Below are 27308 nucleotides of genomic sequence, written 5' to 3'. Positions count from 1 at the left end.
TCATAACATAAGACACAGATGTACCCGAATTGATTGGATTTGGTTTTAATTTTAAGACTGACATTCCTGGCAAGGAGGAGAGGGTACTAGAAAAGCAGTGAAGTTCAGAGTAAGACAGTGCCCGTTAAAACTGACAAAACGTACATTAGTGTCATAACCGTCCACACTGCACTTGTTTAACCAAATTCTGATCCAGTCTCACAAACCTGCTTTACTTTAAACACAGCGCACTTGTTCTTTGTGACAGGACATCTGTGAGCCACCTTCCCATCATCATCATCCTCTACTTTAGGGTCCCTGTTCTCCGGAGGGTAACTCCTCCCTCCCGGAGCACTCACCAGTAGGAAATTGTCCAGTTTTAGAAGCATTGGCAGGGCCGCGTGTTGCTCTGCCTCCATGGTAGGACTGTACACTGGCACACTGACAAGAGTTCAGGGTGAAGCCTTTAAGGCAGAAGTGCTCAGTATTTTTTTACATTGATGAAAACTTTAATGGCGCCGGTGAAGTCAGCAGAGAGCAGAACCTCTGTATGATCGGCCTTCAGAGCCCCTGTGGAAAATAAATACCATGTTAAGCATTGAAAGTATACAAAAGTGTTTTATTATCCACTCAACACAAACCATATCAGTTTATGGTAATCCCTCTGAGTCTTTAAGCATACAGAAACCGGCATGCTGTACCTGAGGGAATGGTCTCGGAATCAGTGGAGTCCACGCTCTTACACTCTGCATCGGCCCCAGCCCCCGCTTTCTCTGCCCCCGCCTCCTGGGGGACGATCAGGTTAGGATGGGGGGCGAAAATGGCCGATGTCACTACTGCATTGTGGGCTGAAAGACAAGAGACTAGAATTAGCGGAGGGACACTACACCCAAACTTTCATGTTACCAACAGTAAAGACCTGAGCACCACTACAGTATCTAGGTACCTTTAATTCCCTCCCAGAAGTCATTGCGGTCTCGTCGTACGGAGGTAAACTTGCTCAGATCATGGTAGGTGCTCCAGATGTACACGTACTTGTCTTCTGAGCCACTCACAATGAACGAATAGTCATGGCTGGAAAATAAAGAGCGTAGCAGTTCCTCACGATTTGTTGACCGGCAACATTGAACATGGCGGACTGAGGTGGAGCTGTTCTCACCTGAAGCTGGCTTTGATCTGACTACTGCTGTTGACATAACCCTTGTACTTCATGGACAGAGACAGGTCCCTTAGGTCATACAGGCGGATCCTGCAGTCATTGGAGGTTACCAGAATCTAATAACAAAATAAAGAGACTTAGCTAAAGGACAACTGTCACTAGCAACGTACCCTCAATTTTAAGTTACAGTTTCAGACAGTGGTCAAGTAGGCTACTGTGGTTATTTGATCATAATGTAGGCCTACCAGAGTGGCTTACCGTCAAAAACAATTGAGAAAATGCATCCCATAACATTTTAACATGATAGCAGTATATCATTCAGCCTACTGTAGCAGCCTTTGTGTGGTGTTCAATGTTGGCCTACATTCCATGAGACTTTTGGAAAAAAAACATGCAGGGCTTGACAACCTGTTTATCCACTTGTCCGTCAGACAAGGAGGTGACTGAGAATGTGTTTGATGCAAGAAACCACTTTACAAAATAAAATGCATTATTATTATTACAGAGAATCAGACAAATGATACTACCCTCTGCCTACTTAGCTTATTCAAGCCTGTCTCAAAATACAACACTGCCCCATTAAGACAAAAAAAAGCTCTTTACCTGACTCACTTTTCAAAGATGTCTAGTTTTGTGCTCTTATAGGAAGCAATCACACCCCCATTGCAATCACTCCCCCAAATGATCTATAAAATGGGCTAATAACTCACTAACTAGCAAAGGATATGTACACACGCGGCTACATGCAGCTCTTGCTTTGATCTCAGAACAAGCGCATCTACTCACGACCGCTCACCCTGGACATAGTCCAGTTCAAAGTGAATGGCACAGATCCATACAGTGCATTTGGAACGTATTCAGACCCCTTGACTTTTTCCACATTTTGTTACGTTACAGCCTTATTCTGAAATGGATTTAATCATTTTTCCCCCCCTCATCAAGGAGCTCCCGAGTGGCGCAGTGGTCTAAGGTACTGCATCAGCGCTAGAGGAGTCACTACAGACCCTGGTTTGATTCCAGGCTTTATCACAACCGGCCGTGATTGAGAGTCCCATAGGGCGGTGCACAATTGGCCCAGCGTCATCCGGGTTAAGGTTTGGCAGTCATTGTAAATTCGAATTTGTTCTTAACTGACTTGCCTAGTTAAGGTAAAAATATAACACACACCCCCCCCCCCCCCATAATGACAAAGCAAAAACAGGTGTATAGCCATTTTTAGACAAATTTGCTTTGTCATTATGGGGTATTGTGTGTAGATTGAGGATTTGTATTTATTTAATCAATTTTAGAATACAGCTGTAACGTAACAAAATGTGGAAAAGTGAAGGGGTCTGAATACTTTCCGAATGAACTTTATATGACAATTGTCTATTTGCATATAGGCCTACTGCAGCTCTGATTACACAGACCAGTGCGGCATGACCAGAGTATGGGCTGAGTCGTGCGTGTCAATAAAATGGAATACTACTCCGATGCATTCTGCCTACCTACAACAAAATCTCTTGCATAGTTAGTTTTGGTATGTTGCATTGAAAGTGGATAATAATGCGTTGATTTGATCACAATTCCCACAGTAAAGGGAAATGTTAATAGTGTTAACTAAGGGGTAAAACTAGAGAAAGTTGAGTGAAGTTCAATCTTGTGTTTCTCTGCGTGGGCTGATATTTCTTCTGCGAGGCAGTCCCGGGGAGCTGCACGCCCACAAATGTGTGCAGCTTAGTGGGAACATTGGTCACTAGTAGGTCATCTCCAGAGAGGCATGTCTATGGAAAGTTCATCAGAGCATGGCTATACCTTGTTCTCTCCAGGCAGAGGCTCGATGCCTGTGATTTTCCGTCCCACTCGGTTCCTGCCTCTGGTTGACCGTACATGGATCTGGGTGTGGTATTTAAGGCGCTGAAAAAAGAACCAACTTAGAAATGGTGAACCATTTCCTGTGTTCCTCATTTTCATAATTATGTTCAGCCATTGTAATGCTCAAAGAATCAAACATTGCCTGAAATAATGATTCTTCAAACTTGAGGAACAGTGTATAATTCTCCCTCCACCGTACCTCTGTGTCGTAGAAGATGCAGCGGCCATCGTAGGTGCCAATGACAGCGTACTTCCCGTTCTGGCAGAAGTTGGCAGCAGTGATGAGGCGTGTTTGTCCATCCACCTCGTTCCACAGAGCCACCTTCTTGTCTGGGATGTTCCACAGACGCAGTTTCCCATCCAGAGAGCCACTCAGAAAGTACCTGTCATCCTAGGAGAAATAACAGATAATTAGTCTGGCTATCAGAGTCAGAACACAAATATAGCCAACTCACTCTGCGCTTAAAAAGGTCCATACTTAAACCTAAACACGCACTAACAAAGGCACACAAGCTCACAGAGGCCCACTTACTCTGGGATGGAAAGCGATGGCTGTGACAAAGTCAATATGCTGAAAGCAACATAGACACTCTCTCCTGGATATGTGCCACAGTCGGACGGTCTTATCCATCGACGAGGAAAGCAGGAAGTAGTTCTGGATACAAAGAACACAAGGAATATTAGGACACAGTGTACAGTCATTTGGGAGTGTTGCTTTTTTTAAAGGAGGAAAGGGATTTGGAGTATCACCTTTGACCAGGACAGGTCAAGCAGGTCAGCTGTATGACCCTTGTACTTGCAGAACGGGACTTGGCGGAAGGGGAGATTCTTGTCCTCAGGGTCTTCAGGAACACTGCTCATCTGGGAACAGAAGACACTGTTGTCTGTCAGACTGGTGCTGAGGTCTGAATGGTAACACTGGTTAAGTTAGACCTTCTAGACAACTGGGTGTGATTGAGCTATTACTTCCTCCTTTAGTGGTTTGAGTTAACACAAATAAACCATGCATCTGATTATATCACAGACCGGTCCTAACCTTACTCACCCCACCGTCCGTGTCTGATTTGGAGGAACACAGGCTTTCCTGAGAGGGAGAGGGAGACACACGACCTGGTTGACAACATAAAGGGAGGAACCATGAGAAACCCACCAAACAAGCCTTACATTTTCCAAAGGTGCGGTAGAGAGAGAAACTAAACTACTCACGGTCTACCTACCTTCAGTGTTGTACTTTGCCCTCATGTTGTTGAAGTAGTCAAAGGAATTTTTCAGAACCCAGATTCGCACCACGTTGTCCTGGCCTGCTGTCGCCAACAGCCTCCCGCAGTGAGAGAACTTCATGGTCCACACTGCACCCTGAAGGAACCACAGAACAAGGATTTGGCAAATATATACATATACTCACGTTTTACATCTACATTCATGGTAACATATGCTTCAGTCATGGCAGTAGTCAATTGTTTAATGGAATGAAAGCACTGACACATTAAAACACAATCTTACCATGTGCTCTCCGCTCAGGTCCTGGACCACCTTAACCTGATCAAAGTCGAAGGGGCCCTTGAAGCTGTGGGCTGCCTTGAACTTGACAGGCCGGGTGTAGGGCATCCCCTCATCGTCACTGGACGACGGGTCATCCTGGTCGTTATGGAAAACTGAGACAACAACCACGCCGTGAGACTAAACAGCAGCAAAACTACTGACCAACTGATGAAGAGCAAATACAAATATGTCCATCATGAAAACAAGCAGGCATGTGATTGGGGTGGGGTTTGGCATACCTTCATCACGGACACTCTTCACCTTGTTGACGGCCTTCTCCCCATACTCCTCAGCCAGATGCTTGGCCCTCTTCACAGACTTGCCCAGGAACTTCTTCAGCCGAGTGCTAGGGGAGTGAAGACAGAGGAGACATAAAACTCCATGAACTTTATCACAGGCTCTGTCACAGCAGCAGAGAGGAAAGACTGTAACCACAGCAAAAGGCAGGGCACTGTTCCAAGTCTTACGTTTTCTGTTTCAGCTTCCCTCCGTCTGTGTCAGTCAGCGGAGCCTGGCCTCTGTCATCATCATCGGACTGTGCGGCGTCATTCCTGACAGGAAAAAAGGAACAAACGGTGGTATCTTCTTCTGTATTGCTGCATGTGAGTGCTCCTTACCCAATCTGTTAGCACAGGGGAATGATTATATAGCTGTATGTTTTTTAACCATATACCAGGGATTGGTGTGAGCCCATGAGATATTAGAATAGTTGAGGTAATAGGAGAGCAGTTCTTACGTGATGTACTCCTTGGTCCTCCTCATGATGTGTAATGTGAGTGGGTTGATCCCTGTAGGAAGCTTCTCCTCTGCCTGGATCAGAGGGATCTCCTCCCCAGTGTCCAGATTCTTGATCATCACACTCGCCAGGATCTCCTATTACAGAGACAGCACACCCAATCAATGAATTGGAAACACACACTCAAAAAGGTATGTGTAGACAGAAGCAAACCTGTATAAAAGGAGCTGAAGGCTGGATGAATGGAATACAGAGACGACGATACGTACCTCATCAGTCAGCTCTCTGCCAGAGTTGGAGCGTGGGCGCTGAGGACCTAGAGAGTCATCAATGGGACCGGATGCCTGCTCATCCTCATTCTCCTGTGGGAACACACACAGGTGTCAACTAACAGGTATTCAAAATTGTTAAAGGCTGTTGAAAGAGGACAACATAGAACTAAAAGTAAATCCACACACTGGTATGCCGCTCTTAAAGTGTTTAATCCGAAAAGGACTGGGTCTTCGTCAGGACAAAGTGTTCACCAGGTGCAGAAGAATATATACAGTGCATTCGGAAAGTATTCAGACCACCTCCCCCTTTCCACATTTTGTTACGTTACAGCCTTATTCTAAAATTGATTGTTTTTTCCACCCTCATCAATCTACACACAATACCCAATAATGACAAAGCAAAAACAGGTTTAGACATTTTTGCAAATGTATTAAAAATAATAAACTGAAATATTACATTTACATAAGTATTCAGACTCTTTACGCAGTACTTTGTTGAAGCACCTTTGGCAGCGATTACAGCCTCGAGTTTTCTTGGGTATGACGGTACAAGCTTGGCACACCTGTATTTGGGGAACTTCTCCCATTCTTCCCTGCAGATCTTCTCAAGCTCGGTCAGGTTGGATGGGGAGTGTCGCTGCACAGCTATTTTCAGGTCTCTCCAGAGATGTTAGATCAGGTTCAAGTGCGGGCCACTCAAGGACATTCAGGTTGTCCTTCTAGAAGGTTCTCCCATCTCCACTTTGAGGCTCTGTCAGACTGACCATCGGGTTCTTGGTCACCTCCCTGACCAAGGCCCTTCTCCCCCGATTACTCAGTTTGGCCGGGCGGCCAGCTCTAGGAAGAGTCTTGGTGGCTCCAAACCTCTTCCATTTAAGAATGATGGAGGCCACTGTGTTCTTGGGGACCTTCAATGCTGCAGACATTTTTTGGTACCCTTCCCCAGATCTGTGCCTCGACACAATCTTGTCTCAGAGCTCTTCGGACAATTCCTTTGACCTCATGGCTTGGTTTTTGCTCTGACATGCACTGTCAACTGTAGGACATTTATATAGACAGGTGTGTGCCTTTCCAAATCATGTCCAATCAATTGAATTTACCACAGGTGGACTCCAATCAAGTTGTAGAAACAGCTCAAGGATGATCAATGGAAACAGGATGCACCTGAGATAAATTTCAAGTCTCATAGCAAAGGGTCTGAACACTTATGTAAATAAGGTATTGTATTTTTAATAAATTAGCAGAAAAATACTAAAAACCTGTTTTTGCTTTGTTATTATGTAGTAGTGTGTGTAGATTGATGAGGAAAAAATAGGACGTAATACATTTTAGAATGAGGCTGTAATGTAACAAAATGTGAAAAAGGGAAGTGGTCTGAATACTTCCCGAATGCACTGTACTTCTTGGGCAAACAATTAGTGGACCTGTGTGCTGTGCCAATGGAACGCATGGGAAACAAATACCAACTGACCTGTGCTGTGACCACCTTGTCCCCGCTGGTGGCGCTGGCCAAGTCCAGAGAGTGCTGCAGATCCTTGGTGATGCCTCTCACTGTGCTGCTGGGAGACACCAGGCCACACGGCTCCTCTGGCTCCGCTGCACACAAAGGCCAATCACACAGCAGACATGCAGGGTCAAAGGTCAACACAGTAACCTTGTCTCCATGGTTAAACAATTAAATTACCTACAACCTTAATTTTAATAGAAATTATAAGTAGTAGGTGTGGGGACAGAACTGTAGGAACATTCCCTGTAGGAACATTTTTAATTGACATGCATATCAGCATTCAGTCTATTGACCTTATACAATTGGGTGTGTGTGGAGAAACAAGTACAGCGTTATTTACCATCCAGTCCTGTGGGCCTCATACACTCCTGGGACTTCTTGCTGAGGGGTAGAGCAGGTCGGGATGGGGGAGGTGGTCGTGGAGGAGGAGCTCCGCTGGGAGGAGGGGGGCGTGAGGGCGGAGGCTTCTTGGTGCTGGCTACAATGTCGGGCTCTACAGTGAACTGCCGTGGGGGTTTAGAAGGCCCAGGGTCGGTGGAGTCACCTGGCTTCTTGTCCCCCTCACAGACCTGGTCTAGGATGTCTGCAGGTCTCTGCTCCCTGTCCTCTGCAGACACCCGGGGTAGGTCAGGGAGGTCCGGCGGGAGGTCTGGTTGACTCTGGCCCTGACCCAGGGTGCTGGTGATGTCTGGGGGCTGGACGTGCTCCTGTGACCCAACCGACGGGCCGGGGATGTCTGGGAGAACCATGGAACACACTCCCTGCTGTTCCTGAGGCTGCTTTGATCTCTCAACCACAGGCTGAGGTTCCACAGCAGGATGCTCTGGTTCTACAGGGGCCTTATTCTCCTTCTTCACCTGTGACTCCATCCTTGTCTCAACATCCCTCTCTCCCATCAGCAGAGCCTCCTCCGCCACAATTCCCTTCTGGCTCTCCTCAATGATGCTGTCGATGATCTAGGAGGAACAAGACATCACAGATGAAAACATCATCATCCAAAGGGATGTTCTCATAACAGGATGTTCCTCTAATGAGGAGTTTGTTCTTGTATTCAGTCACGGTGAAAGAGGGGTGTGGAGAAGGATTAGACAGACACATGTTGAGGGGCTGTGTGCGTTGATTTTAAAGAGCGACTGCCCCTAAAAACCAACTAATCCCTTTGAAAACGGCATGTGGCATCGATACGAGTCAAACATTTATTCTAGTGTCAAAATTAACTAGTGTAAATAGGATAATTTTGAGAAACAAACTCAGCAAAAAAAGAAACATCCTCTCACTGTCAACTGCATTTATTTTCAGCAAACTTAAGATGTGTAAATATTTGTATGAACATAAGATTCAACAACTGAGACAAACTGAACAAGTTCCATAAGACATGTGACTAACAGAAATGTAATAATGTGTCCCTGAACAAAGGGGGGGGGGGTTCAAAAGTAACAGTCAGTATCTGGTGTGGCCACTAGCTGCATTAAGTACTGCAGTGCATCTCCTCCTCATGGACTGCACCAGATTTGCCAGTTCTTGCTGTGCGATGTTACCCCACTCTTCCACCAAGGCACCTGCAAGTTCCCTGACATTTCTGGGGGGGAATGGCCCTAGCCCTCACCCTCCGATCCAACAGGTCCCAGATGTGCTCAATGGGATTGAGATCCGGGCTCGTCGCTGGCCATGGCAGAACACTGACATTCCTGTCTTGCAGGAAATCACGCACAGAACTAGCAGTATGGCTGGTAGCATTGTCAAGCTGGAGGGTCATGTCAGGATGAGCCTGCAGGAAGGGTACCACATGAGGGAGGAGGATGTCTTCCCTGTAACGCACAGCGTTGCGATTGCCTGCAATGACAACAAGCTCAGTCCAATGATGCTGTGACACACCGGCCCAGACCATGACGGACCCTCCACCTCCAAATTGATCCCGGTCCAGAGTACAGGCCTCGGTGTAATGTTCATTCCTTCGACGATAAACGCAAATCCGACCATCACCCCCGGTGAGAAAACAACGCAACTCGTCAGTGAAGAGCACTTTTTGCCAGTACGGTCTGGTCCAGCAACGGTGGGTTTGTGCCCATAGGCGACGTTGTTGCCGGTGATGTCTGGTGAGGACCTGCCTTACAACAGGCCTACAAGCCCTCAGTCCAGCCTCTCTCAGCCTATTGTGGACAGTCTGACCACTGATGGAGGGATTGTGCGTTCCTGGTGTAACTCGGCAGTTGTTGTTGCCATCCTGTACCTGTCCCGCAGGTGTGATGTTCGGATGTACCGATCCTGTGCAGGTGTTGTTACACGTGGTCTGCCACGATCAGCTGTCCGTCCTGTCTCCCTGTAGCGCTGTCTTAGGCATCTCACAGTACGGAAATTTCAATTTATTGCCCTGGCCACATTGCAGTATGCCTAAGGCACGTTCACACAGATGAGCAGGGGCCCTGGGCATCTTTCTTTTGGTGTTTTTCAGAGTCAGTAGAAGGCCTCTTTGGTGTCCTAAGTTTTCATAACTGTGACCTTAATTGCCTACCGTCTGTAAGCTGTTAGTGTCTTAATGACAGTTCCACAGGTGCATGTTCATTAATAATTTATGGTTCATTGAACAAGCATGGGAAACAGTGTTTAAACCCTTTTACAATGAAGATCTGTGAAGTTATTTGGATTTTTACTAATTATCTTTAAAGGACTGAGTTATCTTTTTTTGCTGAGTTTACATATATTTTCCTAAAATAAATGTAAGAATTGAACTCGTTTTCATTGAGAAGGCAGATAAAACGTCTTTACCAAAAGCAATCACTTTTGCATGTGAGTACACAGAATCCTCCTCCCTCCACGTGTTTGTTTACGTCACATTTGTTTTGAGATGACTTCGCCGTCGGCCAGAGCCGGGCACCTGGCTCTCACCAGGGAGCCAGGTGCAATCACTTCTCACCCTGTTCAAACTCCTCCCACCGGGGTAACCCAGGCCAGATACACAAACCCCCTCAATAGGGATCCGCGAGAAAAAGATCACGTCGTTTGTGACTGAAAAGCCCTATACAGATTGACCAACTATGGTTTGTATCCCCTACCGAAGGACGCCATCATACGGAATAGGTGGTTGGTGTTTTGTTGGTCCCCAGAGCAGTTGTAGTGAGTATACAGATATCTAGACCATAGACTGCTAGTTATGTATATTTTGATAACCATGATCACTGTCATTGCTAGCGTCGCTGACGTTAGCTAGCGTTAGCCTACCACAATACAACTTGGATTTGTCTCAAACACATTTCAAAAGGCAAATAATTAGTAGGAAAACCTTTTGTCATAATTGTGATGGCGCCAGATTGACTTTAGATGCTGTAGAACTTTAGCCTGTTAATTAAGACTGAAGGGACCACTGTATTTTAGCTAGCTAACATTACAAAAGCTAGCCATTTTTGACGCGCTTTGATCACGCACTCCGTAGCCGATGTGAGCAAGACCTTTTAAAACAGGTCAACATTCACAAGGCCACGGGGCCAGACGGATTCCCAGCATGTGTAATCAGAGCATGCTTGGACCAACTGTCAAGTGTCTAAACTGACATTTTCAACCTCTCCCTGACCAAGTCTGTAATACCTACATGTTTCAAGCAGACCACCATAGTCTGTGTGCCCAAGAACGTGAAGGTAACCTGCCTAAATGACTACCGCCCCGTAGCACTCACGTCGGTAGCCATGAAGTGCTTTGAAAGGCTGGTCATGGCTCACATCAACACCATTATCCCAGAAACCCTAGACCCACTCCAATTTGCATACTGCCCTAACAGATCCACAGATGACGCAATCTCTATCGCACTCCACACTGCCCTTTCCCACCTGGACAAAATGACCACTTTTGTTAGAATGCTATTCATTGACTACAGCTCAGCATTCAACACCACAGCACCCACAAAGCGCATCACTAAGCTAAGGACCCTGGGACTAAACACCTCCCTCTGCAACTGGATCCTGGACTTCCTGGCAGGCAACACAGCCACGCTGATCCTCAACATTGGGGGGCCCTCAGGGGTGTGTGCTTAGTCCCCCCCTGTACTCCCTGTTCACCCACGACTGCGTGGCCAAGCACGACTCCAACACCATCAAGTTTGCTGACGACACAATGGTGGTAGGCCTGATCACCGACAACGATGAGACAGCCTATAGGGAGGAGGTCGGAGACCTGGCCGGGTGGTGCCAGGACAACAACCTCTCCCTCAACGTGATCAAGACAAAGGAGATGATTGTGGATTACAGGACTGTAGTGGAACGGGTTGAGCGTTTCAAGTTCCTTGGTGTCCACATCACCAACAAACTATCATGGTTCAAAACACACCAAGACAGTCGTTAACTTCTCTAGGGTAGGTGAGACGCTAACGTCCCACCAGGCCAACATCCGGTGAAACTGCAGAGAGCTAACATTTTAAATACACCATTCGTTGTATTAAACATTCTTGTAAATACATGTATCTTGCATCATTTAAAAGATGAACGTCTTATTAATCCAGCCGCTGTGTCAGATTTCAAAAAGGTTTACTGCAAAAGCAAACATGCGATTTTCTGAGGACGGTGCCCCACACACACAAGTATTACTAGCATTTTCCAACCAAGCATTAGCGTCACGAAAGTCAGAAATAACAAAATAAATCGCTTACTATTGAAGATCTTCCTCTGGTGGCAATGCCAAGTGTCCTAACTACACAGTGAATGTTCGTTTTGTTTGATAAAATCTATGTTTATAGCCTAACACGAAACATTTGTAAACCGGTTGCGTCGTGATTTCCCTCTCATTCAACTTTGGACGAAGCGTTCGTGGTAATTACACACACTAAACAAATGTTTATCCAGTCATGGTTGGTTTCATTGCAATCCTCTGGTTGTTACTAACACAACCATACATGATGGCTCTTTTCCCGGGACGTATTGACCGAAACAAACCGATTTGAAGACACCAATCAATGACCTCATTGCGCACCAATGGTAGGACCGGTCTATCGTTGATTGACTGTATTTTGGCCCAATGACCACTGATCATCTTGAAATCTATCTTGGAAGATCGCCAATGAGCTGAGGTAAACGGCAATATGTAATGGTTATACGTTTGAAGACCAGCCTTTGTCGTAAACTCTGGCGTAAAAGAGGTTCATTCGCCATTGCAAATCCTACTTGACGGAGCCACGAGTGTTACGCATAGCAGTACATATTCAATAGCATTTAACAAGTTTATATATTTAAATTATTGCGAATAAATCAGGAAAAGCTAAAACAAAGTCTAGGTATACAGATTTAACCCAAATTATAGAGTAAATTGATAGAGTCATCGCACAGCTAGCACAGCCATCTCACAGCTAGCCTTCAGGGAGCTGCTCATCCAGGAGCTTGCAGCACCTTCTGCTCCGTCAACCAGTGGTGTTCACCTGCCCAGATTAATCTCTGCAGACATGAATGTGCCTCAGGGCAAAAAGGGCACAGTGGGGAGGCGACGTTGTGCCCTTTGTCACAGGAAATGCCCCATCACCTGCACCACCTGTTCAGTAAGCCTCTGCTTTACAGCAGAAAGAGACTGCTATGGGCCATGGCACCAGGACTGAGGGCTGAGGGTCTTCACAATATTTATCTATTTATTTATAAAATATACAATATTGTAAATAGAAAGTGTAAATAGTTGGGGGGGGGTGTGTTAGAATAGCATTTATGTATTTTGTATATAGTTATTTCCTTCAAAATGTATCACTGTACCAATTCGGCCACTTAGGTACATTTGGGTACATTTGTGTGGGACACCTGGGTGACTTCATGCTCAATGTCATGTAGCTCGCTCATTTTTGAAGTTATGTCTAAAACTTTGCTCAGCTATTGTTGCCATCTTATGTTCTTCATTCAAATCATCCTATCTGTATGTTTGGCTGTTCTTGGTCATTTGAAAGATGATGCAGCAACAAAAAACAGAAAACGTATGTTTATTTCCTTGTATTTTCTTCTACCAGATCTATTGTGTTATATTCTCCTACATTCAATTCACATTTCCACAAAATTCAGAGTGTTTCCTTTCAAATGATACCAAGAATATGCATATACTTGCTTCTGTGCCTGAGCTACAGGCAGTTAGATTAGGGTATGTCTTTAGGCGGAAATTGAGAAGGGGGGGGGTACCCCAAAGAAGTTAAGAGGGCACAACAAGGCCTATTCCTCCTCAGGAGACTGAAAAGATTTGGCATGGGTCCCCAAAAACTCAAGAGTTCTACAGCAGCACCATTGAGAGTATCCTGACCATTTGCATCACCGCCTGCTAAATCGACAGCTCGTCATCCGACCGTAAGGCGCCACAGAGTGTAGTGCGAACAGCCCAGTACATCACTGTGGCCAAGCTTCCTGCCATCGAGGACCTATATACCAGCCGGTGTCAGAAGAAGGCCCCCAAAAAATAAAAAGTCTCCAGTCACCCAAGTCAGAAATACTGTTCTCTCTGCTACCGCACGGCCAGCGGTACTGGAGCGCCAAGTCTACGTCCAAAAGGCTCCTTAACAGCTTCTACCCACAAGCCATAAGACTGCTGAACATTTAGTCAAATGGCCACCCAGACTATTTACATTGACACACCCCCTCTTTGTTTTTACACAGCTGCTACTTGCTATTTATTATCTATGCATTGTCACTTTACCCCTACCTACATGTACAAATTACTTTGACTAACCTGTACCCCCGCACATTAACTCAGTACCGGTACCCCCTGTATATAGCCTCGTTAGTGTTTTGTGTTATTTTTTTACTTTAGTTGATTTAGTACATATTTTCTTAACTATTTCTTGAGCTGCATTGTTGGTTAAGGACTTGTAATTAAGAATTTCACGGTAACGTCTACACCGGTTGTATTCAGCGCATGTGACAAATAAAATGTGATTTTATTTAGTAACAGTAAATGGCAACATTGCCAAATCTCAAAGTACACTACCATTCAAAAATTTGGGGTCACTTAGAAATGTCCTTTTTTGAAAGAAAAGCAATTTTTTTGTCCATTAGAATAACATCAAATTGATCAGAAATACAGTGTAGACATTGTTAGTGTTGTAAATGACTATTGTAGCTGGAAACTGCTGATAAAAAAAAAATTGAATAACTACATAGTTGTATGGGCCCATTATTAGCCACCATCACTCCTGTGTTCCAATGGCACGTTGTGTTAGCTAATCCAAGTATATCATTTTAAGGCTATTCCATGCGAGTCCTCAACTGGCAGCTTCATTAAATAGTCCCCCCAAAACACCAGTCTCAACATCAACAGTGAAGAGGTAAACTCCAGGATGCTGGCCTTGAAGGGAGTAGTACACAGCGTTGTATGAGATCTTCAGTTTCTTGGCAATTTCTCACATGGAATAGCCTTCATTTCTCAGAACAAGAATAGACTGACGAGTTTCAGAAGAAAGGTCTTTGTTTCTGGCCATTTTGAGCCTGTAATCAAACCAACAAATGCTGATGCTTCAGATACTCAACTAGTCTAAAGACCAGTTTTATTGCTTCTTTAAAATCATCACAACAGTTTCAGCTGTGCTAACAATGTGATAGCAATGGTTTAGTGACCTCCAAAAATAATTTTGTTCACTTGCTATTTTCACAGCTTGTCAGGCAAGACCTCCGAATAAAAGTGTGTCATTTGACACAAGTACCCTTGTGACACCTCCGTTGTTGCCAGTCTTCCATGACTTCAATGAAAAGGCCCCACCACAATGAGGCCTCTGATAGTGACCCGAATTGCTGCTCTAATGAACAACGACAGGTAATGTGTTTTATGTGAAAAGTTGTATATAATAAAATCCCTCCAAGTCAACACCACCTCATAAGATTGCCTGTTGCAGTTGTTAGAGAGAGAGACAGTTTGTAGCCAAATATGCAGCATAGACAATACCAGCAAGGGGGCCCTGAACAGCAACATGCCCTTACTTTGAGAATTGCTATGAATGGAACAGTAAGCCACATGTTGGCAAGTATCCGGCCAGCAACAGCTTTCACAGGTTCATAATTTGTACAAATACAGAAGGTAACCCACTTCATTACTTTGATAAATTGCTGCTTATTTTCTACTTCTTAAATGCATATAATTTCCAGGGCATAACCAGCCTGATCGCTGTGTTTGCCATTTTATTTCACTTCACATTTTATGATATCTGAAGTGAAATAGAAAGGTTAACACAGAAATTAGGTTGGTTCCACTATTGATAATGTAATCAGTGTGTGACCAACCAGTATTTTTGGTGAGAGGCCAGGAGCTTATCTACGCTGCTATGCCCATCAATTGGGCTCTGGCAAAGACCTCACCTCTTGCCTGCTCACCAACGGTTGTCGATGGGGAGAACAGAATTAGGTAGGTTTGGTCTGACCCGTTCAAACTTCAACATAGTATATGTTTGTGTGTCAAATATCACCGATCCCTAACTGCCATTAGTAATAGAACAGTGACTGTTTACAGAGCATTCAGAAAGTATTCACACCCATTGACTTTATCCACATTTTGTTGTGTTACAGCCTGAAATTAAAAATGATTACATTGAGATGTGTCACTGGCCTACACACAATACCCAATCATTTCAAAGTGGAATAATGTTTTTCAAAATTGTACAAATAAATAAAAAGCTGAAATGTCTTCAGTCAATAAGTATTTTGTTATGGCAAGCCTAAATACGTTCAGGAGTAAAATTTTTGCTTAACAAGTCACATATGTTGCATGGACTGTGTGCAATAAAAGTTTTGAACATTAATTTTGAATGACTACCTCTTCTCTGTACCCCACATACAATTACCAGGGAGGTTTTCCAATGCCTCGCAAAGAAGAGCACACATTGGAAGATGTGTAAAAAATAAATAAACATTGAATGCATGGTGAAGTTATTAATTACACTTTGGATGGTATCAATACACCCAGTCACTACAAAGATAAAGACATCCTTCCTAACTCAGTTGCCAGAGAGGAAGTAAACCACTCAGGGATTTCACCATGAGGCCAATGGTGACTTCAAAACCATTACATAGTTTAATGGCTGGGATAGGAGAAATTTGATGATTGATCAACATTGTCATTACTCCACAATACTAACCTAAATGACAGAGTGAAATGAAGGAATCCTGTACAGAATAAAAATATTCCAAAACATGCATCCTGTTTACAAAAAGGCACTAAAGTAACACTGCAAAAAATTTGGCAAAGCAGTATTTTTGGGGCAAATCCAATCCAGCACATTACGGAGTACCACTCCATATTTTCAGTTTATGGGTATGCTTGTAATCGTTAAGACTGGGGAGTTTTCAGGATTAAAAAAATAAACAGAATGGAGCTAAACACTGATCAACCAATTTGAATGTGGAATAAGTCGAGGGTCATGAGTACTTTCTGAAGACACCGTATGTGTTCAGATGCATGAATGCAGGAGAGAGCTGGCACTCAACACATCCACAATGAGGTGATTACTAATAATACAGTACAGCACAAATGTCCAGTAATAGCAACACCATTTTCATTCCATGTGTCAATGATGAACTCTGCCTATTTCTACTGATGGACTGGAGATGCTTTTACCAAACGGCAGCCTCAGTCATTTGATGGGGAGACCATAGCAGGGTAGGTTTTATCTGACCTGTTCAAATTTCCACATAGGATAGGTAATATCTGACATACAGACAGGTACTAACTGCCATTGGTAATAGAACAGTGACTATGTGTGTGTGTTCACAGAAACATGGAGACATGATGTTTCAGACTAACAGACAGGCTTGATGTTTCTGAAATGGAGAGAGACCTGGCACTCGGCATTAAAATGTGCCAAGGTAGCCCCCATTAACACCAATAGGCACAGTATCTGTATCAACTGGGAATGAAAGATGTACATTGTTATATTAGCAGAGCACTGCTTCTATGGTATTATGTTTATTCTACATGGACCTGTTATTACATTTGAAAGTTATCAAAACACTTAGTTTAGAATATCTACATAAATTCAGCAATTGCATTCTTCTTATATTACTCTGTAGGCTACTGACCTATTCAAAGCTTCCTCCAGTATCTCACTATACATCTGCATGTATTTATTGAACTCAGCCTGCAGGAGATATGTTTGATGTGATTGACAGGGGGGAAACAGTTGCAGGAAAGGTTCTGGCCGATTGGTGTGTCAAGAAACCCCCACACCAAACCAACTCACATTTGGCTTCTGCCAGCATTTCTTGAGGAGCAAGCCAAAAGGGTGCAGGTTTTTTATTGAACCTTTAACTTGGCAAGATAGTTAAGAACAAATTCTTATTTAAAATGATGTTCTACACCGGCCAAACACGAACGACTCTGGGCCAATTGTGCACCACCCTATGGGACTCCCAATCACAGCCGGTTGCGATACAGCCTGGATTTGAACCAGGGTGTCTGTAGTGACGCCTCAAGCACTGAGATGCAGAGCCGCTGTGCCACCCGGGACCCCCCAGTTCCCCTTTAATGACCTAGACCACTTAGTGGTGTAATACACCCCTCACTGGCAGTGACTCTATAGAACAGTGATAGAATAGCTACATTTACATAAAGCCCAGGACTCAGCCACCATAAAGAAATAAACATTTAGACATGAATGACACATACTCAGTGACTTTTTTTTAAATCACAGGGAATAAAACAAAACTTTGCTTCATAATGACATTCACAATGCCCCATCTGAGTAGGGATTCATGAGCTTTGGCATAGATTTGAAGATGAGGAAATACCTGGATGGGGTCATCTTGGCGTGCCTCAAGTGTGGCCAGCCCAACAGCCACGTCCTCTGGTGAGCTCTCTACCACCCCCTGCAGGAACACAAAACAAAGGCACAAAAACAAAAGGGAGCGTCAAACAACCTCATACAGTGCATCCAAGCACTTTAAAATTCTGGGATGTGCTTATGTTTTGTAATATTTTACTAGTAAATGAGATGACAGTGTCCTGAATAGAGTCTTTAAAACACAACTTCACTGGCAACTCAGGACATGTAATAGCAAACTGCTTATTGCAAACAATCCCACTTAAAGTTGTGTTTTGGGTTAACTTTAACCTCAATAGAGCACTTAAAAGCCATCCTCTACCTAGCTCATTTGAAAGTAGTTAACAGCTGATATGCCTTTTAAGTAATGATTTAACTAAAACCAGCACTCTGGGTTACAGTCTTTGATATGCCGCTCCAAAGTTGAACTTGACTCTTTAAAATGGAGATGGCTGTTAGAAACAAATGTTCAAAACTGTAAAATGCTAGTAAGAGGAAGACATACCTGAGGTGTGGGAAGAACAAACTGTGTCGGTGTCCTAAGCAATAAAAAAGACACGTAAAAGTGTGTTAGTCACAAGACTAGTCCTGATATGGTTGTGTGTCAGAGACACAAGTCAGACTTCTCTCTCCCTTACACTTTGTTCACCGTGAAAACACAATTCCTGTTGGTAGACTTGGGGAATTGATCTCCCCACAACATTTGAATAATTAAAAGGATGGGAGTAGAGTAAACAAGGCAAAATCATCCAGACAGATGAGTCGTTATTGTTGTCAAATAACTAATGTTTTTGTTCCTTTATTAGCTACAGAAGAAACACTGAATGTATGAACAAAACAATGTTCTCTCTTGCTAACATCTGGTGCAACTCAATAGCCAGCATCATCTACGTCATATCTGAGAACGTTTCAATACCTATCACAGCATATAAAAACACACGATAGTTCTTTAACAATAGCTGTAAGTAGAAAGGTCACTTACAATTTAGGCGGTGGAGTAAAATTTACGTCTTCAGCAGCATCGTAGAATTCCTCTGTATCACTATCTGACGCCATTTAGCTAGCTAACGTGAACTAGATATCGTAGAGGCCCTGCATACATCTAAACTAAGGGAAATCGCTGCTATATTTATGTGTTCGGTTCGAAGTGATGAAGACTTCCAATTTGTGCAGCAATTAAAAAGGTCATAGACTGAAAACTCAGTTACTTCGCTAGGATACACCCAGATGTTGCTAGCTACTAAGTTGCTAATGCATTTGAGAGGCCACTCACCTGTGTGTACTAACTACTCCTAACTGGCTGCTAACGTAACCAGCTAGTCAACGAAGTTACTTAGCGCTAGTTTTTACCTAGGTACCTACCAAGTTTCTTGAATCAATTCATAAATACATACTCCGAACTAAATGTCTAACGATAAAACGCCTGCCCATTACCGTCTTCCTCGACAACAACAAAAAAGGGCTGCAGCCGGGCCAAATGTAGCTAGCTTGTGTAATCACAAATAAGGAAGAACACCCCAAAAGATTAATAACGCATACGGAAATCTCGCGATAACTTATCTGAGCCCACTTCCAAGCCCACTCCTCTCTTCTCCTCCCCTCATATTGATGTAAATGAGAACTTGTTCTCAACTGGCCTACCTGGTTAAATAAATGTTAAATTAAATAAATAAAAAATATCCTCATGTGTACAGTACATGGCATGCGTCTCTGATGGCTTCACAATCGGACACAATTGTAGCAAACAGTGAAACACCCATTGTGGAACTCGAAACTGGGTATATATTGCTAAACACTGCTCCAATAGGGTTAACCCACTTGAGCTTTTCTTGTCTATGTTTCATGTTTTGTGTGAACCCCAGGAAGAATAACTGCTGCTTTTGCAACAGCTAATGGGGATCCTAATAAAATACCAAAAATACCACTTTGGGGGGATTGTATTGAGCCTAAGCAAGCGTCATCATTACACTATTACTGAAAAAAAAAGTACAATACACATGAATCCTTCATTAACAGCCCTGAAAGAAGTAGAATGCGTCTTGAAGACGGAAGGGACGTAGCCAGCGGTCAAGGATGAGTTGATGAGCGAGGTGAGGTAAGGGAGAAGGTCTCCGGAAATGGTCTGGAGAAGAGAGGAGGGGATAGGGTCTGCTATCTCTCTCAGAATGACCTTCTTGATCCAAATCAGTCAGGTTTCAAGACTAGTCATTCAACTGAGACTGCTTTTCTCTGTGTCACGGAGGCGCTCCGCACTGCTAAAGCTAACTCTCTCTCCTCTGCTCTCATCCTTCTAGACCTATCGGCTGCCTTTGATACTGTGAACCATCAGATCCTCCTCTCCACCCTCTCCGAGCTGGGCATCTCCGGCGCGGCCCACGCTTGGATTGCGTCCTACCTGACAGGTCGCTCCTACCAGGTGGCGTGGCGAGAATCTGTCTCCGCACCACGTGCTCTCACCACTGGTGTCCCCCAGGGCTCTGTTCTAGGCCCTCTCCTATTCTCGCTATACACCAAGTCACTTGGCTCTGTCATATCCTCACATGGTCTCTCCTATCATTGCTATGCAGACGACACACAATTAATCTTCTCCTTTCCCCCCTCTGATAACCAGGTGGTGAATCGCATCTCTGCATGTCTGGCAGACATATCAGTGTGGATGACGGATCACCACCTCAAGCTGAACCTCGGCAAGACGGAGCTGCTCTTCCTCCCGGGGAAGGACTGCCCGTTCCATGATCTCGCCATCACGGTTGACAACTCCATTGTGTCCTCCTCCCAGAGTGCTAAGAACCTTGGCGTGATCCTGGACAACACCCTGTCGTTCTCAACTAACATCAAGGCGGTGACCCGTTCCTGTAGGTTCATGCTCTACAACATTCGCAGAGTACGACCCTGCCTCACGCAGGAAGCGGCGCAGGTCCTAATCCAGGCACTTGTCATCTCCCGTCTGGATTACTGCAACTCGCTGTTGGCTGGGCTCCCTGCCTGTGCCATTAAACCCCTACAACTCATCCAGAACGCCGCAGCCCGTCTGGTGTTCAACTTTCCCAAGTTCTCTCACGTCACCCCGCTCCTCCGCTCTCTCCACTGGCTTCCAGTTGAAGCTCGCATCCGCTACAAGACCATGGTGCTTGCCTACGGAGCTGTGAGGGGAACGGCACCTCCGTACCTTCAGGCTCTGATCAGGCCCTACACCCAAACAAGGGCACTGCGTTCATCCACCTCTGGCCTGCTCGCCTCCCTACCTCTGAGGAAGTACAGTTCCCGCTCAGCCCAGTCAAAACTGTTCGCTGCTCTGGCACCCCAATGGTGGAACAAACTCCCTCACGACGCCAGGTCAGCGGAGTCAATCACCACCTTCCGGAGACACCTGAAACCCCACCTCTTTAAGGAATACCTAGGATAGGATAAAGTAATCCTTCTAACCCCCCCCCCCCCTTAAAAGAGTTAGATGCACTATTGTAAAGTGGTTGTTCCACTGGATATCATAAGGTGAATGCACCAATTTGTAAGTCGCTCTGGATAAGAGCGTCTGCTAAATGACTTAAATGTAAATGTAAATGTAGACAATTGACCAGATCAGGTTCCCTCTTTGTTTATATATGAAGGAGAGACGAGGACCATGAGCATATGAGAGGAGGAGAAGAGAGGAGTGGGCTTAGAAGTGGGCTCAGATAAGGTATTGTTGCAAAAGCAGCAGTTATTCTTCCTGGGGTTCACACAAAACATGAACCATGACATAATACAGAACATTAATAGACAAGAACAGCTCCAGTGGGTTAACCCTTTTGGAGCAGTGTTTAGCAATAGGTACCCAGTTTCAAGTTCCACAATGGGTGTTTCACTGTTTGCTACAATGGTGTCCGACTGTGAAGCCATCAGAGAGGCATGCCATGTACTCTGGCTTGGGGAGCAAACATAGTCTTCAGGTCTGAGGAAAGAGTGTGGTTCATCGAAGCAATTCAATTGCAGGGGTTCAGACCAGACTCAGAAATAAAACACACTTAATCTTGTTTAAAAAATTGCAAAAAGAATTGCTATCAATAAAATTGATTTATAAATAAAACCAACAAGATCGATATTTACAGAACTCTTATTTCTTCTATGAGGTTTCACAACTCCAGTAAATTGCATATTCTACCACCAGCTGGACCACTTCTACTTTGTTTGGTGTTTCAGTTTTGTGAATATGAAAAATATTGCCGTATGATCCTACCATTTACCAGCGTGGCTACGTCACGTTCCTTGCAAACGACCATTGGATAGGTTGTAGGCGGACCTTAGTGAGATCTATGGGTAGAGTGGATTTGAGGGTTTAAGAAGAAAACAAGGACGTATCAGGTAGGAATTTCGCTATTTAAAAGTTTATAGAATGTCTTTTAAATTCTCTTTTATATGTAAAATGTTGAATACAACATCAAACGCAACCCAACGTTTTCAATTACGGGTAACTAGCTAAAGAAGTAGCTAGCTAGCTAAGTAGCTTAAGATGTAGCTTCAGCTGGCTAACTAACTTCACGGGTAGCCATGCTGTGTGGTTTGTCCTTCCTACAAATGCTCTCGCCCGGCGAAGTTGGTATACATTGACACTGCTTAATGGGTTTCAGCACACCACGATAGCTAACTAGCTAGCTAGATAAATATACGTTCCACCTTTATTTCTAATTGTTGCCTTAGCTTTTCACTTAGGTGATCATGAATGTTTGGAATAAAGATGTGTTGTAACTAACTATCCAGCCTGTAGTTACAGTTAGCTAGCTATCCAGCCTGTAGTTACAACTAGCTAGCTACCTAATTTTCAGCCTTTCTGAACAGTGGTGGTCATACTAGGTAGCTAGCTAAACAGCTAGCAAGCTAGTGAAAGTTTTAGAAGTTTCCAATAAACATGTGTAGTCATGTCCTCCATGCATAGCTACGCTGGGGTTAATTCGCTGCTAAACTTGGAGCTAGCTAACAGTTGACTGTACAGCAGCAAGTTAACTGTTATGTATTTGATATTTTGGTTAGCTAGTATGAACGCCAGGAAAGTGAGGCTTGGATTATTCTGAATAATACTTTACCTTGTTACCACGATATCGGTGTGACAAACTGAGGTTTAGAATATTAAATTGAATGGAGGGCGTCAACTGGGCGCTGTCCTTTTTTCCAGTTTCAGATTACATTCTTGTTGCTCTTTATCATCTATGGTAACGTATTGACTGACATTAGCTAATGATTTAATGAACTTTAACAATGTTAAATTTGACACTCAATTGCTCGACAATTTGTGCATCACCTGTCAGAAGGCCTTCTCGTGTTAATAATTTGTTTGTAATATTGGGTCGGTATAGGTGCACTCAGAAGGTGGATGTGTTTATTGGAGGAGCTGGTGTCATGGGGATTGCCATACTAGACAACATCCAAACCGCTAACTGAGTTAGTTACCTGCCCCAATGGGGCATGCATGTATTTGCTTTCAAAATCAGTATATCATTATGGAAGCAGCAGCCCATCACATGAGCCCTTTTTAATGTAATGCCAATTGTTCTTTTGATACATGTTTGTCAGATCTGTCCAAATGGGACAACTACATAACATGTACAGTAGGCTACACAGTATACATCAAAACTGCACACCTCTGTGTAGGCTAAAGGCTAGTCAGACCTAGTGGACTAAACTCCACGGTGAAGGAAGTTGATGATGAACTTCACCAACAGAGTGGAGCAGAGACCAGGCTTTGTGGAATTGACCCCCGACGACATTGATTCGGCCATGGTCAATACTTAACGGTAAAAGGGTAGGCGTTTCATGATTTACATGTGTCCTCTGTAGTTGCTTGACTTTCTTTGTATGCTGAAATCATACTTTCAATAAACGTGAATCAAATACAACCACCAACCTTTTGCTCGTTTCTGTCTCTCAACGATGACAACTCAGCGCAAATGCGCATGTGTCAATTGAATCTCAAAGTATGAATTTCAGCAAACAAAGGCATGCAAGTACAGATGACAAACATAGGTATAGTGTAGGCGTTTCCTGATTGAAAGTTTTGACCTTGGGTGAATCGATGTAGTCGGAGCTAGATCCCACAAAGCCTGGTCTCTGTTTCACTCTGTTGGTGCAGTCATCATAAACTTCCTTCTCCATGGAGTGGTGTTTAGTCTGCTAAGCCAGACTTAGTTTTTCTCTATGTTGGCCATATTGGATGTGTTTTTGTGTTCTTTGCCCTGAGTGTGACTGGAGAAAATAGTCTACACATTGTTCACAGTCAAACAAAGGGCCCTTTGCCACTGACCTGCTACAAATAACAAGTAACGTGCCATGTTCAAGATGGCCACTGCTTGGCTTTGTGTTTTGGCCTCTCTAGATGGAGGATCATGGTTGAACCTTGTTTGTCCCGTCTAGGCCTAGTAGTTTAGTTCTTCAAGGTTGCCCTCTCCTGGCTTAGCCTGACCTATAATCATGTCCTCAGATGGAAACTTTCTAGATCAGGAGGCATTTTGTTTAGCAAGAGACGAGAGTTAATTTCAATCTTCATAAAGTTTTTTTATTTAGGCTAATTAGGCTAGGCACCGGTCGTGGACTGGTCTTTTCCAACCAATTGCATTTCAGCTTGACTAGACTAAAGTCATGCCCCAGCCCCTGTTGCACTGCGTGTATGACAACTCCAGCTACTTTGATATGCTTCTGAATTCTGACTGGTAGGAAGAGATTTCTGTCACTACTTTAAGTCATTAGGATATGCAATGTAGCTACATAATTGTACAATTTTAATGCCACTATGCTCACCTAAAATTAGCTCGGATGGTGTGGAAGCCACAGGTGTTGTCACCTTTTATTACAGGTAGCAGACTAACCACTATATTAACTACTCGCGTTTCATTTTCTGTCACCTCTCTTCCTATGTCCTTCTGTCTGACTATGTAGACCCCTGGTGTGGTCCTGTGGACTGAACTATCCACACAGACTGTGCTGCAATTATCACCCCATCTGATCTCCACTGTAATCATGACCAAGCTGAACAGTGGGGTGCAGGGAGGACAGATGGCAGACAACGCCCCAAAATATGAGTCTGAAATATTAATAGAAAGGCCATATGCTCACGCCGCTAATAAATGGAAAAAGAGAGGAGGCAGAGCTGAGCTCTGTCCACCTGGCCTTGTGGAAATTTGGGAGAGAAATATTTGTTGCTTATTTAATTGTACAAAATGTAATTGTCAAGTGTTTAACCTTTATTTAACTAGGCAAGTCAGTTAACCTCTCTTGTACGTGAGACGTTAGCGTCCCACCTCTTCAACAGCCAGTGAAACTGCTGGGCGCCAAATTCAAATACAGAAACACCCAGCAGTTTCACTGGCTCATGATAAAAATTCAGAAAACAAAACATATTTTACATAGGTTTAAGTATTAACTTCTTGTGAATCCAACCACGGTGTCAGATTTTAAAAATGCTTTACGGCGAAAGCATTCCTTACGATTATTTGAGAACATAGCCCAGCAGACAAATCATTACAAACAGTAACCAGCCAAGTAGAAGAGTTACACAAGTCAGAAATAGAGATAGAATTAATCCCTTACCTTTGATGATCTTCATATGGTTGCACTCAGCAGACATTCATTTACTCAATAAATGTTCTTTTTGTTTGATCAAGTCTCTTTATATCCAAAAACCTCTGTTTTGTTTGTGCGTTTTCTTCAGTAATCCACAGGCTCAAACGCAGACAAAAAATCTAAATTGTATCCGTAAAGTTCATAGAAACATGTCAAACAATGGTCCCGTGTGGCTCAGTTGGTAGAGCATGGCGCTTGCAACGCCAGGGTTGTGGGTTCATTCCCCACGGGGGGACCAGGATGAATATGTATGAACTTTCCAATTTGTAAGTCGCTCTGGATAAGAGCGTCTGCTAAATGACTTAAATGTAAAACAATGTTTATATTCAATCCTCAGGTTGTTTTTAGTCTAAATAATCGATAATATTTCAACCGGACAATAACGTCGTCAATATAAAAGGTAAACAAGAAAGGCACTCTCTCGGTCGCGTGCATGAAAAAGCTCTGTGACACTTTAGGGCCCACTCATTCAGACTGCTCTTACCTCCTCATTTTTCAGAATACAAGCCTGAAACAATTTCTAAAGACTGTTGACATCTAGTGGAAGGCATAGGAACTGCAATTTGAGTCCTAAGTCAATGGATACTGTAATGGCATTGAATAGAAAACTACAAAACCAACAACAACAAAAACGACTTCCCGAATGGATTTTTCTCAGGTTTTCGCCTGCCAAATCAGTTCTGTTATACTCACAGACACTATTTTAACAGTTTTGGAAACTTTAGAGTGTTTTCTATCCAAATCTACCAGTTCTATGCATATCATATCTTCTGGGCCCGAGAAGCAGGCAGTTTAATTTGGGCATGCTTTTCATCCAAAATTCCGAATGCTGCCCCCTACCCTAGACAAGTTAAAGAAGAAATTCTTATTTACAATGATGGCCTCCCCCGGCCAAACCCTAACCCGGACGGCACTGGGCCAATTGTGTGCCACCCTATGGGACTCCCAATCACGGCCGGTTGTGATACAGCCTGGAATCGAACCGGGGTCTGTGGTGACGCATCTACCACTGTGCCACATGGTCAACCCTATCTCTCTTATTGAAAATATTTTATAATGAGATTAATTAGGATAAAGGTGAAATAAAATGCAACAAAGTCTTAAATGTAGAATTTTGAACGGCTATATTTGAGCAATATTGCTAATAACATAAACCACGAGGTAGAGCTCTGCTACCCAACACGAGCCCGACATTTATAATGGATTGCTAAAGGAGGAAGTTATTTTGGGTACCAGGCTGGGCCTTACATTTGGCTATCGGGCCTGGGTAGGGCCTGAACGTCGCGGGCTTAAAATTCATGCCCGTGCAGGGTTATATCCTGAGGTGCCTTATTTGGGATGGGCGGTGTCCAGATTTTCATATGGTCATGTTGTTTCTGTACCATACCGGGGTATACGGTATTACCGAAAGTGCACACAAGGGGTGCTATTTCTACAAAAAAAAATTGGACGCAGCGATCTTGATCCAGGAAGGGATTGAATGTCTCTGCTGTAACCAAGAAGCTTGATCTTGACATCTAGCCACTTAGCTAGCAAGTTATCAAACCACATGCATAGCTGGAGCCCAGACCTGGATATAATTTATTTTACACATCTTAGATTTTTTAAAGTAATACTTAACTTATAAGCAGTGGCATTGGTATTTCGGGGGGGGGGGACCTCTACGGTATATCGCCCGAGCCTTATTGATATTATAAACTGGTTACTGGCATGAATAGAACAGTAAACACCTATTTTTGTGTCATACCCGTGGTATATTGTCTGATATACCACGTCTTATAGCCATTCCGCATCCAGGACCCAAACTACCCGGTTTATAATGCGAGTTTGAAAACAAATGCACTACAGGAAGGGATTAGCCTATTGCATTTTATGACTTTGAAACTAAACAGGGGAACCGGGTTTGGCTAGGAGTCAGT

At 43.8% G+C, this 27308-nt stretch overlaps 2 protein-coding genes across 6 annotated transcripts in view; one reads left to right on the top strand and one right to left on the bottom strand.

Moving 5' to 3' along the window:
• Window positions 1–29: 29 nt before the first annotated feature.
• On the bottom strand, window positions 30–19274 carry LOC139552570 (WD repeat-containing protein 44-like). Of its 2 annotated transcripts, none has more exons than XM_071364421.1 (20): window positions 18782–19274; window positions 18305–18338; window positions 17768–17845; window positions 7390–8005; window positions 7014–7138; window positions 5540–5632; window positions 5271–5407; window positions 5002–5085; window positions 4774–4880; window positions 4496–4647; window positions 4210–4348; window positions 4038–4102; window positions 3743–3853; window positions 3525–3647; window positions 3192–3383; window positions 2933–3034; window positions 1139–1254; window positions 926–1053; window positions 681–827; window positions 30–549 (listed from the first exon to the last, which is right to left on the bottom strand). In XM_071364421.1, exons 1-20 carry the CDS (start codon window positions 18853–18855, stop codon window positions 461–463), a joined length of 2712 nt encoding a protein of 903 aa, XP_071220522.1. In that variant the 5' UTR covers window positions 18856–19274; the 3' UTR covers window positions 30–460. The 2 variants fall into 2 exon arrangements, with proteins under 2 accessions (XP_071220522.1, XP_071220521.1); XM_071364420.1 differs by having other exon boundaries at window positions 4029–4102; window positions 18782–19003.
• Window positions 19275–22052: 2778 nt separating this feature from the next.
• The window catches only part of LOC139552569 (kelch-like protein 13), a 62195-nt gene continuing 56939 nt past the window's right edge, over window positions 22053–27308 (top strand). For all 4 annotated transcript variants that reach the window (XM_071364418.1, XM_071364415.1, XM_071364417.1 and 1 more), the window contains exon 1: window positions 22053–22140. The gene's annotated coding sequence lies outside the window, so the exon portion shown is untranslated. The remainder of the gene's footprint in view (window positions 22141–27308) is intronic.

This window comes from Salvelinus alpinus, chromosome 24, assembly GCF_045679555.1.
Source record: "Salvelinus alpinus chromosome 24, SLU_Salpinus.1, whole genome shotgun sequence".
NCBI classification, from domain to species: domain Eukaryota; kingdom Metazoa; phylum Chordata; class Actinopteri; order Salmoniformes; family Salmonidae; genus Salvelinus; species Salvelinus alpinus.
Note: the sequence above shows the minus strand (reverse complement) of the source record. Positions and strands in the feature narration are given on the sequence as shown.

Coding starts and splice junctions, on each gene's coding strand:
- LOC139552570 (XM_071364420.1), bottom strand. CDS start 18,855: ATGGCGTCAGATAGTGATACAGAGGAATTCTACGATGCTGCTGAAGAC. Junction 5,086..5,270: donor AGGACCAAGGAGTACATCAC/GTAAGAACTGCT, acceptor TTTTCCTGTCAG/GAATGACGCCGCACAGTCCG. Junction 3,384..3,524: donor CCATCGCTTTCCATCCCAGA/GTAAGTGGGCCT, acceptor TATTTCTCCTAG/GATGACAGGTACTTTCTGAG.